The 15,274-nt window shown below is 45.3% G+C and overlaps 1 protein-coding gene across 1 annotated transcript in view; it reads right to left on the bottom strand.

Moving 5' to 3' along the window:
- MCF2 (MCF.2 cell line derived transforming sequence) overlaps positions 1-12,955 on the bottom strand; it is a 136,225-nt gene extending 123,270 nt beyond the window's left edge. The window contains exons 1-3 of the mRNA XM_051969150.1: positions 12,878-12,955; positions 10,235-10,384; positions 9,926-10,103 (exon numbers count right to left, since the gene is read on the bottom strand). Of these exons, the coding sequence (XP_051825110.1) occupies positions 9,926-10,103; positions 10,235-10,384; positions 12,878-12,955 (406 nt within the window). The remainder of the gene's footprint in view (positions 1-9,925; positions 10,104-10,234; positions 10,385-12,877) is intronic.
- Positions 12,956-15,274: the final 2,319 nt, after the last annotated feature.

Raw genomic sequence — 15,274 nt, 5'->3', positions numbered from 1 at the left:
GGAGAAGGGAGAAAAGAGAGAGACAGAGGAAAAGAGACAAGTGGGGAGGGAGGGAGGGATGTAAGAAGAGAGGGAAAGGGGGAGAAAGAGAGATAGAGGGAAATGGAGGGGAAAGGGAGGGAGGGAGAGAAGAAGAGAAAGGGGGAGAGAAAGGGAGAGGGGAGGTGGGAGGGAGAGACAGAGGGGGAAAAGGGACAGAGGGAAAAGGGAGAGGAGGGAGATGAACTGAGGAAAAGACGGTGATGTAAACACTAAAGAGATGAGTACAAATTTGCCAAAATAACTTTTACAAAGGAAAGCTTGCTGGATTTGGAATCAGAGACCCGGACTTGAATGCCAGCCTTGCAATTAACTCTCCAGGCGGCTTTAGCAAATCACTTAGTTTCTCAGGTCACCTGAAGCTCTCAGCTTGTGCTCCCATAACAGAAAGAGCCTGGAAGCAAAGGAAATCCAGCCGTGTCTCCCCAGAATTCAGTTGGATCCGACACATAATAAATAACTACAAACAAACAAGGCTGGGGGTACAGTGGTGACACACAATGCCTTCCCTCTCCTCGAGGAGCTTCTATTCTACAGGGGGGAGATGAAGAAACTATGACTTGTTATTTTTTTCTACAATGGAAGGCAGGTGATACAGGTGGGTGTTTGCTCCAGGACAAACAGCTGGTTTACAAGCAGGGCCCTCCTTGGATTGTCCTGCCTTTAGAGACTGAAAAGTCTGGGCGGCGTTGGACATATCCCTCACTAGCAGGAGGTGAATGAAAAGGGGGGAATAGAAGGAATAAGCATTTGTTGAGAGTCTACTCTGTGCCAGATATTACTTTGGGATCTCTGGATTGATTGCTACAGGGTCCTGGCTAGGAAAAAAAGGGCTTCTCAGAATGTCTAATGACATTCTCACCTTATAATAACTGATATAATGACTGACCCTTAAATAACACTTGCAAGTTTGTAAAGCTCACTGCAGACACGATCTCATTTAATCTGCCCAACAACCCTGACGTTGATGCTTTCTCCATTTTACGAATGAGGAAATAGAGAGCCTCACAACTCTGTGATGGAGGCATACCAGATATTCCTGTCCCCATTTTATAAATGGCAAAACTGAGGTTCAAAGAGCATCCAGAAAAACTCTGCAAAGTAGCTAGAGGTCTGGGAATCTCAATTTTACCAACCAAGAAACTTGACCTGTCCATGGTCACAAAGCCAGTCACTGTCAAAGATGGAACCAAACCCAGATCGTTCCCAACTCTCTCCAGCACGAAGCACTTCCCATCTGAAGCTTTTCCTCAGTTTCCCCATCGGGGAGGACAGTTATGACTTGGTTACTAAGAGAGAGAACTCCTACCAGGATGACACCATGCATGGGGGAACCAGAACATTTATTTGTAAAATAAATTAAAGTACCTTGGGGTAATTTCTAAGAATTGAGAGCCATGCCTATTAGAGCTGCGAAGCACTTACAGGAATGACAAAGAGTTCTCTGCCTGATCTTTCAATAGCTAAAATTGGTAATTAGATTAAGCTATACTAGGAAAGAGAGCTTGTTCTTAGTAATTCATTTGTTAAAAAAGCAATGCAGATTTTCAAGGAAATAAACCACGTTATGGGCAGTAAGAGATGGACTGAAATCAGCATTACTGAAGAAAATACCCATATCCGTGAGATCAGAGACCCCTTGAACAATAAAAACTTTTTGTGGTGATTGTTGCTGTTGTATTTTCAGGGCCTGAAAGCACTGGATAACACTTGGACATTGCAGGGAGGGTTTGCGTCCTGGCTCTAAATTAACAGCTCTCCATCCCAGACCTCAGCTTCCTCATCTTTTAAACGAGGCGGGTGGAATAGCTCCTCTATGGATTCTCTGCCATCTCTAACATCGTCCAACACCTGTAACACTTCCGATTGGCCTGATTGTTCCTTTTTAGTGTCTTCACTATTTGTCCCTAATCACGGGCATTCTTAATCTGGAGTCAGTGGATTCTTTGTTTTTTTAAACTATTTTTATAACCATATTTCAGGATTACGCTTTTCTTTTGTAATCCCATGTATTTTATTTTATGAATTCAAAAATACTCATCTCAGAGGAGATCCACAGATGTCACTTGAAGCCCACATCTCCAAATGCCTGCCGGACAGCTGCACCCCTTCCATCCCACCAGCATCTATCACTCGAGATCATTCATCTTCTCCACACTATCTGTCCCTTCCTCCCAACCTTCCTATTTTTGTTCATGGCACCACCATGCTCTGGGCCCACCCAGACTCGGAAGCATCTTTTCTCTCAGTGTTCAAATAGGTACCAACCTCCACCGATCCTAACCCCACATCTCCATTGTCTTCTATCCCCTGCTCTCCATTCCTACCGTGGATCAGGCCCTCTCTATCTCTGGCCCAGACCATGAAAATAGCCTCTGAATTGGGCTTCTTGCCTCTAGTCTCTCCCCTCCTAAGCCACTATCCACAAAATAATCTTCCTGCTGCATGAGTCACTCTCCCTCTCAAAATTCTCCAATGTTCCTCTACTGCCCATAGGAAAAAATAAAATGTCCTTAGCCTGGAATGGAAGGATCTCTGCAAATAAGCTGACACCTACTGTTCAGCCTTAATTCGTATGACCCTCCTAAAGGCACTCTCCACTCTAGGGAAACCGAGCTACTAATTGTTCTTGGAATTCGGCATCCCACATGCCTGGGACACTGCCCTTCCCCCATCTGTTCTTCTTTTCTCAAGGCCTTAATCAGATGCCACCTCCTTTGAAAAGGTCCCCCGGATCTCTTAGCAGAAAGTGTTCTGTCCCTCCTCCAATTTTCTTAGCACACAGTCTCTCTCTTTTGCCTCTCACATTATATACTTATCTGTGCATATGTCATAGCCCTCTCATCCCCATCAAGAAAACAGAAGTCTCCTAAGGACAAGAACTGTGTCACATTCTCTTTGTTCCCCGGTGCCTTGTACCTAGAAGGTACTGCAATATTTATGTTAATCAGGTAATATTTATTGAATTGGATAGCCCAGCGCATTCCAGTAGTTCCTGTGAGCATCAAAAAGACCGAATGACATTCAATGAATTCTGTGGCAGCAGACAGAAAAATGTGCAATTTATTTTCAAAAGATGTTCATCTAAGATGGTTTGAGTTTTTAAAAAGTTTGGGTATTTAAAGGGCACGCTGAAAAATTTAACTAGCAATAACAAAAATAACTTGCCTTTCTATAGTGCTTGGAGGTTTGGAAGGCCCTTTCTGTTTATTATCTCATTTGATCCTCCCCTAGATAAAGGAAGTACTATGAGTATCCCCATTTTACAGATGAGAAAAAGGAAGTGATATGCCCAAGATTATATAGCTACTGAGTATCTAAGATAAGATTTCAACTCAGGTCTTGAACTTGATAAAGTTACATTCCCTCCCCCCCCCCCACCGGTGGTGCCAGAAAAACACAGTGTTCCCAAGTCCTAACTGTGCTACATTCAATATAATACTGAATATTGTAACAGTGATTCTCTACTATCAACTAGAATTTATCACCTGCTACAATGTAGAAAAGTTTCCCTTTTGAAGTTCTTGGAATTTTCTTATCTGAGGTCATATTACATCAACGGAGTTGATATTTTTCTGTCAGGAAAGCAGAACATCTCTAATTTGCTCCTTTAGATAAAGAAATAGGGACCTATCTTAGGGTAAAGAAAAATCATTTAAGCCCAATCTCCAAAGGTCAGTTCAGAAGGTAATTTTAGCATAAGCACATGGCCACTTTTGGTGATCTACTTTTCCAATTACAAGAATGAGTGATTATTAATTATATTCAAAAGGGAAGAAATTCCAGGAAAATGGCAGTCCAACAGATCAGTTGCTGGAGAGGAAAGCACCTGGGTTTATGAGGCCAGTGACACAGGAACAGGTTTCAGCTCTAATGCTCAAAATCTGGGGAAAGATGGGTCTCAGTTTCCTTATCTACAAAATAAGAAGGTTGAACAAGCTGACCTTAAAGGGCTGCACATCCAACAATTCACAGTCAGATAGTAATTGATGGTATGTGAAGTACGTTAGAAGCATTAACTCTTTTGTAAAAATACCTTTTGTTTTTATGTCACCTTTACTTCCAAATATATCTCTTCTCCTTTCCCTACCCAGTGAAACATCTCTTGTAACAAGAATAAAAAGGAAAGGGGAAAAACAAGCCAGCAGCTCATCCACAAGCCAACCTGATCTGACAGTATATGTAATGTTCTCCTACATAGCGTCTGCCCTGCCACCATCTCGGCAAATCAGAGAGAGAGAGGCAAATTCCTTCATCCCATCTCCAGAATCAAGCTTGAAACTTATAATTAGCTTGGTTTTGTTTTCATTTACACTGTTGTAATCATTGAGGGTATTGTTTTCTCAGTTCGATTTATTTCACTAATTTTCAGTTTACCTATATCTTCCCAAATTTCTCTGAATTGTTGGTATTACTTCTTACAGTACATTAAATCATGTTGTTTAGTCAAATGCTTTGCATGTTTAAAGATTTAGGAGTAAATGCATTTAACTGGGGGTGGGAGAGAAGGAGATCTACTTTGTTTCTAGGTATTGGTTACTGCCCAAAATTATATTCATTAACTTCTGACCTTTTAAATACACAAAGCACCTGACAACTCCTCTGAACCTTAATATAGCTCTATATTGGACCATAGCTATTGAAGGGAAAAAAAAGGCAAAGAAGTTTGGGAAAAGTCACATAAAGAGATGCAGAGATAACTGAGATTACAAGTGGTCAAATGACTTCTCCCTGGCCACACCACTATATAGAAAGTATATGAATTGGAATTCAAATCGAAATTCTCCTGACTCCAAGGTTAGATCTCTATATATTCTGAGTCTTACTGTTTCTCAATAGTTCCATTTTCTAGATGTGCAAATAAAGGTTCAAAAGGGTAGAGTTGCTTGATCATGGAGACAAAGTCAGTCTTAGAGATGGGATTCAAAATAAGGTCTTTCTCATTTTAAATTCAACAGGTTTTTGCCTCCCCGGTGTCATTTATAACTCAGGGAATGACTTTGACATACTCTTACATACCTTTTGATGCCAGAGATTTGACTGATTAAAAGGTCTCGTCATGATTTTATCCATAGCAGGAAATACGGCCAACTTGCCTATAACAACAATAGTATAGCTTCTGTCTCCAATAATCACAACTTAAAATACAGCAATGCTAGTTCCAAAGACCTCATGGAATAGAATCCATACGTTTCAAATGCAAGTGACAATCATCACTCCGAGTTGTCCTCTGACAATGAAATGGCCAGACTTATTACAGCCCCTGGAAGCCAAAGAGGTGTGACCAGCTAAACAAATGGTGGACTGTGAACGCAATCACATCTTATCTGAAAAGAATCAACAAATATGAGGAATTTAAGAAAACATGGTCCATCAAGTCAAATTAGCTGCACCCAGAGGAGAGTATAAACAATGACAGCAACACTGTAAGGGAAATGATCACTTATAACATAAAGTGAATTGATTCTGAATGACAAGAAAATTAAGAACCAGATTTACCACCTCTTGGCAGAGAGACAAGGGACTAGAAGAACAGCATGTTGCATACCCTAGCAGGCATGGCTATTATATCATTACAAAGGAGAGTTCATTTGGGGTAGACATGGGTGGGGGGCGAGCCCTGAAACATGCCCTGAACCAAATGTGATACAAAAAGACAAGATGGATAAAACTGAAATTGTAGCAAGACTTCTAGCTTCACACAGATGACCTCCAACTGCAAAGAACCCCATCTTTTGGAAAGATTACCCATGTACTAGACACATTTCAGAATCCTCACCTACAAACTCAAATTCTAAATGAAGCATTCAGCTTCTCATTTCTAAGCAGTCCAGAGGAAGACTATTGCACTCTGAGAGATATCCCAGGGCTGTTCCCATATATTGCCTCTGCTCATAATAATCTCTTCCATTTTTTTCTAACTCTCTGAAAGGCCCCATAGAAGGGCCTTCTTGCAGTTTAGGATTAGCATATATAAAAGAAACTATTAACAAATGAGTGGGGGGGGGGGCAGTTAGATGGTCCAATCGATAGAGCACTGGCCCTGGAGCCAGGAGGACCCGAGTTCAAATCCAGCCTCAGACATTTAACACTTATTAGCTATGTGATCCTGGGCAAGTCACTTAACTCCAATTGCCTTGCCAAAAAAAAAAATCACCAAAAATTTTTTTAAAATGAGGGTGATGACTTGGAATCAAATATCTCAGTTCAAATCCCCCAGATGCTTGCAAGCAATGTGATCCTGGACAACCTCTTCCTCTCAGTTTCCCCATTTGCAAAATGGAGTCACTAATAGTACCTACCTCCCAGGGCTTTCATTGAGAATCAAAAGAAATTATGTATGCAAAATCAAGTTTTGGAGGAAAATCAGCAAATATTTTATCGAGTCCCTTCCCTCCTCTGGATCCCAGTTTCCTTCTCTATAAAATGAGGGGGACTGGACTAGATGGCTCCTAAGGTTTTGTTTTTTTTTTTAAGCCAAGTTCTTAATAGTTTTGTGTCATGATCCACTCTTTGGGGAGCTTGTGAAACATATAGACTCTTTCTCAGAACAAAGTTCTTAAAAAATTTGAGTTTGGGATTAGTGAAAATAAAGATGCAATTTTTTTTCCATCCAAGTCATGAATCCCCTGAAATCCATCCACAGACCCTTGGGGATCATGGACCCTAGGTTAAAAACCCTTGCTTTCAGCTCCAAATTCTTTGATCTCTGAGATAATGAGCAAAGAGAAATAGCATCAATGATCACTTTAATTTGGTGTCACAGAAAGGGGGCAATTCTAAGCCTGCTGTGGACTGCAGATTTATTTTAATGTTGAGGACAGTACAGCATTTAAACTCCTCTCCATTAATGCTGTGTTCAAACAACACAGGGACTACAGTTTCTAAATGCCACTGATCTGCAAAGAGGAAAAGAAGATCGATTCGGTTAAGAAAGGTGAATGCTCCCAGGCCAAGAAAAAAGTCCTGTCTAGTCAGGATTGGGTATCCTCTCTGCTTTCAGATATAAAACCAGTAAACTTAGATGTGCTGTCATTTTCCTCCCAAGGGTTCATCAAATGAACCTTTTTTTGGTAGAGGAAGGGACAGAGAAATTTCCTTACTTTAGCTTCAAGTCTGGTCTGTGCTAGCAAAAGATAAGGGTTATTAAGCGACCTGGTACAAAGTGGGAGATGGACACACTCTGTGTGTTCCCAGTTGTGTGACTCCTTACTGAAATGGAGAAATGTTGACCTAGACTACTCAGTGGAACCATCTGTAATGAATGAGCAGCCGTTAACCCTGAAGCCTTCTCCTCCTTTCTCAGTTGAGATCTTTTTGTAGGATTTGTAGAGATAGACTTAAACAAAACCCAAAGGACTTGGCTCCATGGGCCAGGACCTAAGCAAGATATCCACTAGACAATCCAATCCGGTAAGCGCTTATTAGGCACTTACTATGTGTGAGATGAGACAGCTTAGTGTAGTGGATGGAAGGCAACTTTAGAGTCAGGAAGACCAAGATTGAAGCTATGCTTCTCAAACATATTGGCTATTGGAACCAATATGTCACTTCACCAAAATGCTGTAGGAAAACCTCTGAGATTACATATTAGAGATTTACAGAGACACCCAAACACACAGCCCTTTCTGTATCACCCCTCACTGTGCTAAGTGCTAATGATATCGACACAAAAGAAAAAGCCAGCCCTGACCTCAAGGGGTTTCCATCGGACATGAAGACTGAACGGTGGAGAGAGAGACAAAGTTGAAGGAAGAAGACCTGAGTTTGTAACCTATCCTGTCAAGTACTTCCTATGCATTTGGGACCTTAGTCAACTGAATTCATTTCCCTGGGTTTTAGTTTTGTCAGCTGTCAAAGAGAAAACTGAACCAGAGATGATTCAGAAGGTCCCTTTCGGCTCTAAATCCATATACATATAAACAATTAAGTATACACCGGTGAGACAGAGGAGAGAAAGTTACCAGTTGGAGGAATCTGGACAAAGTTTGCATAGGAAATGAACCAGAAGGTAAGCTCAGAAAGAAGGATCCTTGCAGGGGGGACAGAGCGCATCCCATTCAGGGGTGTTCAGCTACCACTGTCGACTACCCCGTCTTTGCCCTTCTTTGGATTCCCAATGCTTAGCGCCGTGCCTGGCACATAGCGCTTAATTAATGCTTCCTGTCTGATCCTCACAGCAATCCTATGGGGTAGATCCAATGATTATCTGTTTCACAGATTATGGGGGAAAGCAGTTGGGAGAGGGGAAGAATCACTTGGGTTACTCGCTAAGTGTGATATGTAAAGTGTCTGAGATGAGAATGGAACTCCGGTCTCCGGTGAGCCCACCAGTCTAGCAGTTCAGCCCCAGGGTGGGCCTGGCCTGTGGTCCAGGTCCCTTGTTTAAGAGAGAAACTGGATTTTCGCTTTCTTCAGACCAGGCTGCCATTCTAGAGGAGGTTACGCATAAATGCACTGTCCTCAGGCCCTTTCTCTGAAGAGGCTCATCTCAGCCGTACAGTTTTGCCATGCCCTCTGAAACAGATGAAAAACCCTTTGGCACGGCTCCCAAGCAGGATGGGGGCAGAATCAGTCCGCCACGTACTTGGACTCGGAGCCAGAGGACCTGCAGCTCTGCCAACGTACTTAACCTTATGCCCTTGGGCCAGCCTCATCAATCGTGCCCAGTGAAAGATGAGCCTCTTACCTCCGGTATCCAGAGAACCCCTGGATTTGGCTTTCGGGGTACTGCACAACGTGGGTGCTTTCCAGCTCTCCAGCCTTTTGACAGATGATTCTCCTCCACTGGATCTAAGGCCAGCCCCAGCGGCCCACATACCATCTCCCAACTCCCTGCCTTGGTACCCATTGTATGCAAAGCACTCTCCTGACCAGTGACTCCAAGAATTCGGGCTTTCCTTGGAGAATGTGTTCCGGAGCCCCCTCCTTTAGGAGGCTCTCACTTCCCTCTCCCCCGGGCTAGTGCCTTCCCTTCATGGGTTCACTTCTACCTCCTCTAGATTGATCTCTATGTATCAGTGTGTCTGCAGGTCGTCTCCTCCGTTAGGATACAAGTTCCTTGAGGACAGAGACTTCACCGGCCTTGCTCCGCAGCCTCGCTGCTTAGCACTGTGCCTGGTATACAGTAAGCGCTCAAAACCTGCTTGGCACTGGAGCCCAGCCGCCTCGGGATGCTTTCCAGGTGCCGCCACGTCTCCCGAGCTCCTGAGCTGCACCTCGTCCTCAGGGAGCATGATGCTTGCATCACCGCTGGCTAAGGGCCAGCCCCGCGGTCCCTACCACAGATGCCTCAACTACACCGAGCTGTTAGCAAGGGAGTTTACACACACACGCACACGCACACACGCACTGGCGCACACGCACACGCACCTCTTTTGCCAAATCATCAGTCCAGCTGGCAAGTTACAGGGTGGGTAGCAAGCCGAGGGGCTGACGCCCTTTCTCCTCCTTCCGCAGCACCTGCCTCCCGGCGTGAGCCCTGGAAGCTTGGCTTGGACTCGCCATCCCTCCCACGGGTTTCCCTCGCCTTCCAGATTTGGGGAGCAGGGATCCCCGAGAAAACACGGAACTTCTTTGAGCGGGGGGGGTGGGGGGTGGCTGTGTCGCCCACGTGCTCTCTCGCTCTCTCTCTAGTAGTGTCACTAAAGGGGAAACGGCTGAACTGGGTGCGCCGCAGGAGGTTCCCAGACTCGCTTCCAGCTGCGCTGACCCATTTAAACCCGAGGACCTGGGGAGGGGGGGGGGGGGCGCCGCTTTGCCAGTCCCTCCGGGGCAGCAGGACAGCAGGGGAGAGGCAGGAGGGGAGCACTGCCGCATGGAGGGCTCCGGTGGGTGGGTAGGGAAAGGGAGCTCGGGGGTGTCGGGGAGGCAAGAGGTCCCTTACTTGCAGAGATGGACTCGATGAGGGCCGCCGCTTGCAGGAGACAGTAGTAGCATTCCATCTCCACCTCGGATATCTTGATGCGCTCGGGGGTCAGGGTCAGAGCCATGTCCGCTTGCACCGCAGCCCGGCCGGCAGCTCGCTTGGGATGCCCGGCTGGGCTCCTGAAGAGGGGGCGGGCCTGGCGGGGGAACCGGTAAGAGGTTCAGGTGCCGTGGCTGGGGCTGCTGGTCCAACCGGGGGGGGGGCATCTTGCCCTGCCTCACCCCGTCTGGCCGGATCACCCCCTTTCCTCCCTCTCTGCCTGCCTACCTGGCGCCTCTCAAGCCGCCCGTCCGTCCGCCCCGCCTGGGCCCGCAGCCGCAGCCGCCGCCGCCGCCGCCGCCGCCGCCCCCGCGCCGCAACCGACCGCTCTGCCTCTGTCAGCGCCACTGCCACTGCCACGGCCGCCGCCTGCTCCCGCTGCCACCCGCGACGGGCCGTCTACTGCCTGGCCCGGGGTTCCCGGGCTGCGAGCAGCTAGCCGACTGGGAGGAGGAGGCGGCAGCTATGGAGGGGGCGGGGACCGAGAATGCCCCACCCCTAGCCCCGCCCCTCGGGGGGGGCCCCTCGGGCCGCGCGCGTGCGAGGGTCAAGGCCGACAAAGCTGGGATTCCTCCGGCGCGCTCCCCTAGCCTCCTCCGCCTCCGCCGGACGGCCCGGGAAACTTAAGTGGAGTTTGGGGCTCACGCAGAAGCTACTGCTGCTTTGGGCGGAGATGGCAGGACCCTGGCTACTGCCCTACTGTCGGCCCCACGGGGCTCCTCGCCCCTGTGGAAGAGGAGAAGGGCGGAGGAGAGAGAGAGAGCCACAGAAGGAAGGGAGTGGCCAGGGCTCCCTCAGGGCTTAGGGCTCCCCCAGGGCTTAGGGCCCCAGGTTTCCCCACTTGTGGTCCTTTCCTCCTCCGAGAGCCTTGAACGTCAAATCTAGTCCATCACCGAGAGGCTGAGATGCGCTTTCCTGACAAAGGGCTGGCCAGGTGCACTGAGAGAAGCCTGAAGTGAGAGGCAGGACAGGTGGAGTGCCCTCCCAGGCTTCGTTCACACCAGGGATCACTTCGGGAGAATCCCCTTACCTCGCCCGTGAAAAGAGGAGGGCTGATTCTGGAGAGCAATTTGGAACTATGGCTAAAGGGCTATCAAACCATGTAAACTCTTGGATCCAACAGTGTCTCTAGTGGGTGTGTATCCCAAAGAGATCATCAAAAAGGGAAAAAGAGCCACACGTGCAAAAATGTTTGGGGCAGCCCTTCTTGGAGTGGCTGCTCATCAGTTGGGGAATGGCTGATAAGTTATGGGATATGAGATATCATTGTTGTATAAGAAATGATCAGGAGGATGATCTCAGAGAGGCAGAAGAGACTTACATGAATGATGCTGATGCTGAGTGAAATGAGCAGGACCAGGAGATCATTGTACACAGCAACAAGATTACCAGATGATCAATCCTGATAGGCCTGGCTCTTTTCAACAACGAGGGGATTCAGGCCAGTTCCAATGATCTTGTGATGGAGAGAGCCATCGACACCTAGAGAGGATTGTGGGGACTGAGTGTGGATCACAACATAACATTCTCACTCTTTTTATTGTGGTTTGCTTGCATTTTGCTTTTTCTCATTTTTTTTCCTTTTTGAGCTGATTTTTCTTGTGCATCAGGATAATTATGAAAATGTGCTATAAAACTGTACATGTTTAACATATATTGGATTACTTGCTGTCTGGGTGGAGGAAAGGGAGGGAGAAAAATTTGGAACACTAGGTTTTGCAAGGATGAATGTTGAAAACTATCTTTGCATATGTTTTGAAAATAAAAAGCTATTATTTAAAAAAAAAAAAGGAGAAATGAGGAGGGTTGAGCTAGCTTTGACCATCTCTAGACCGATGTGCCTGGAAAGACCCCTCCAGTTCAACCCTTTCTCTCCCCTTGCCAAGACCATCCCCACACCTGGGAGATTAGGCTACTAAAGGATTAAGGCCCACCCCCTTACTCCAATCAGAGCTTTTTGGGGCCAGGTTTAGAAATAGGAAGCCCAGGTGAAGCTCTGTAGCTCCTGAAACAGAAGAACAGTGCATGCCACAGATGCGAAGACTTCCAAGTCCCTTCCAAACAGCCAGTACTGCCCAAAGGGCAGAACAAAGTAGGCATGGTGGCCTCTGTCTGAGATTTCTGAGTGATAAAGGCAGCATGGGAATGGAAGACTGGGAATGGAAGAAAGAAAGGACCAGAGAGGCTGCTCAATAACAAAACAAAAACAAAAACAAAACCCAGTGGAAAGCCAATGAATGAGGAGCAGCTTCTGTTCTGGCACAGAGTAGTATGGATAGGGATGGGGATCAATTTGTTCTAATGGTGTTCACAACATCCTAGCTCAAGATCTGGAAGGGATCTTGAAGAATATGTAATTCAGCCTTTATTTGACAAAGGATAAGGTCGGGAGGATGGAGGGGTGGACAATTAAGGGACTTGTTGAAGGTCACACAATTAGGAAGTGGCATTCAAGTTGGGATTTGAACCTAGGTCACGTGACTTCAGATCCATTACTTCCCACTTTTATCACCCTGTGGCTTCAGATTGCACTTGATAAAGGGAAGAGGAGAGGAGGGAGAGGAAATTGAGTCAGCTTTCCTATAGGGATGCCTCCCAAACTTGACAAACTATAAGGAACCCTGCTTTCTTCAACCTTTACCCTTTTAAATAATCTCTGTCAAGCTAGTGAACAGATGGTGTACAGGCCAACCTTTTCAAGTGTGTATTTTAATATCTCTCTGGGGGAGTCATTGATTGATGGCTAGAGAAGGGGGATGCAGGGGAAAACAAACACAAGGGAGAGCAAAAAAAAAAATTCTTCTTTCTAATGAATTGCAATGGAAAGCCATTCTTCTAGGTTTCTTCTTCTGGCTTTGCCATGTCCCTCACCTGGGCCTCAGTCTCCCCATCTGCCACATAAAGGATTAGAATAGGACAGTCTCCTAAGGTTCCCTCCAGCACTGACATCTGTGATTCTACTTGATATCTGCCTCAAAGTGGAACGTCACCAAAGTACGATATTGCCCTTCCCTGGTAACACGAACTTCATTTGTCTTAGCAACCAACTCAAATGCTAACTCCTCTGGGAAGCCTTCCCACCTTCCTTATCACATCTGTTAAGGTTCTGTCTCTCTACTAGACTGTGAATCCAGTAGGGACATGGAAATGAAAAGGGATTCCGGAAGCCCTTCCAGTTCAACTCCTTCAGATGACAGAAGAGGAAACTGAGGTCCTGAGAGAGAAAGGAACTCAAGATCATTGAGGTGGAAGGGACTTTAGAGGCCATCTAGTCCAAGTCTTCACTTTCCAGAGGAGGAAACTTGAGACCCAGAGAGGAACAAAGACATGTCACATCCAAGTAGTAAAACTGGGGTGAGAAGCCAGGTCCTCCTCCTCCTAAGCTTTCCTTCTAGTGCATGACTTTGCCCCAAGGATAGTCTGCAGCTGCAGCATAGTCTTTGGAGCTCCCCCCAGCACCCTTAAAGGACCCTATACAATTAGGCTTACGATAAATGTTTGATGAATGAATGGACTCGGGCATGAAAGAAATCTGCCCCATCTCCTGCCCAACCATCCAGGCTCCTTATCATTAAGACTTCCTCCAATGCTTCAGTTATTTGAAAATGAAATAAATACAAGACAATAAAGCAGATGAGATCCTCTCAGCAGTAACCCTTAGCGAATGATCTAATGGATGTGCTAACAGAGCTTCTCATGATACATCTCTGCCTTCCATCAAAAGATGGAATGGTGAACATCTCAGGGAGATACACGATCGAGTATAATCCTATAAAAGCTTCCGATTTTGTAATGGACCTTCAATCTTTACAATCTCTCCTTTGGGTTATTAATCTCCTAGCTTCTTTCCTTGGGCACAAATTTATCCTGGCCTCAAAATTTTACATAAAAATACACAGACCACTTAACACGGGTGCAAGGCTCTCTTTTCAGGTCACTAATTTACATTTCATAAATAGCTGTCACAGAAACTGTGGTTTATGGGATGCAATGAGAAAAGAGGTTCAAACTTGAAAAGGTTTTCAAGAAAAGCATTATTACTGGAATATGTAGGTCATAGTCCTTGAGCAGAGTTTGTTAGAGAAAAAAAATCACAGAAGAGAGTTGTCAAAGGTTGGCTTATATGTGCTCCCTCTGCATGCAGAGTGCTTTGAGTCAACAAGATACCTCCTGCACATATGCATGGATGCAGATACCAGCACCTGGTCCATGACTCTCTCTTCTCATCAGAAACAATATGACTTTAAGAAATCATAGAATTAACCTTTTCCCACCTTACACTTGGCATAGATTCAGGGTGGCAAAGTACAGCTACAGTGAGAGTTCTTAACATGGGGTCCATGAACTTTGGTATATATTTATAATTCAATTTGATTGGTTTCCTTATTCTTGCTATTTCTTTTCTTTTGTGCATTTAAAAACACTAATCTGAGGTCCATAGACTTCACTAGATTTCCTAAAAGATCCTGGAACCAGGAAGACCTGAGTTCGAATTCCCTCCTTATCTCCATCTCTTAGAACTCTTGGCTTCCTTAAATACTCGGCACAAGAACTACCTTCTGCAAGAGACCTTTTATGGTCTCCTGCAGAGACTAAGTGTGCAGAGAAATCTAAGATTACCTTACATATATACTCTGTACGTATCTTATGTGTATACACACATATATGTATGGATGTATGTAGATAGATATGTGTACACATATATACAGATATATTAGAATGTAAATTTCTTTAGAGAAGGGATTGTTTTTTACCTTTCTTTGTATTCCCAGTACATAGCACAATACCTGTCACATAAAGTGCTTAATAAATGCTTGTTGAATATTAATGCCCTTGAGGACTGAGACTCTTTCATTTTTCTCTTGGTATCCTCAGTTTCTAGCCACAGTGCCTGGCTCATAAATAGGCACATGAAAAATGCTTGTCTTAATTGACTCATATCTTGCCTCTGACACTAGCTGTTTGTCCCTGGATAAGTCATTAACCTCTCTCTGCTCCTCTGAATCTCAGTCAACTTCCTAGGAAGGGTCTACTAAATTTTGATGAATTAATATCCAAATCCTTCCTAAATCCCCCTATCTTTGCCTTATTTTATCACTGCCCTGATTTTTAAGGGTAGGATCATAAGATCAAACAATCAAAAAGTATTTATGTCATAAGTTACGTGCCAAATACTGTGCTAAGCTCTAGGAATACATTTCTAACGGGGGAATGGGGGAGACAAGCTGAAATAGACCTTAGAACTTAGCAGTCCCATCAAGATGAGGA

This window comes from Antechinus flavipes, chromosome X (assembly GCF_016432865.1).
Source record: "Antechinus flavipes isolate AdamAnt ecotype Samford, QLD, Australia chromosome X, AdamAnt_v2, whole genome shotgun sequence".
NCBI lineage: Eukaryota > Metazoa > Chordata > Mammalia > Dasyuromorphia > Dasyuridae > Antechinus > Antechinus flavipes.
Note: the sequence above shows the minus strand (reverse complement) of the source record. Positions and strands in the feature narration are given on the sequence as shown.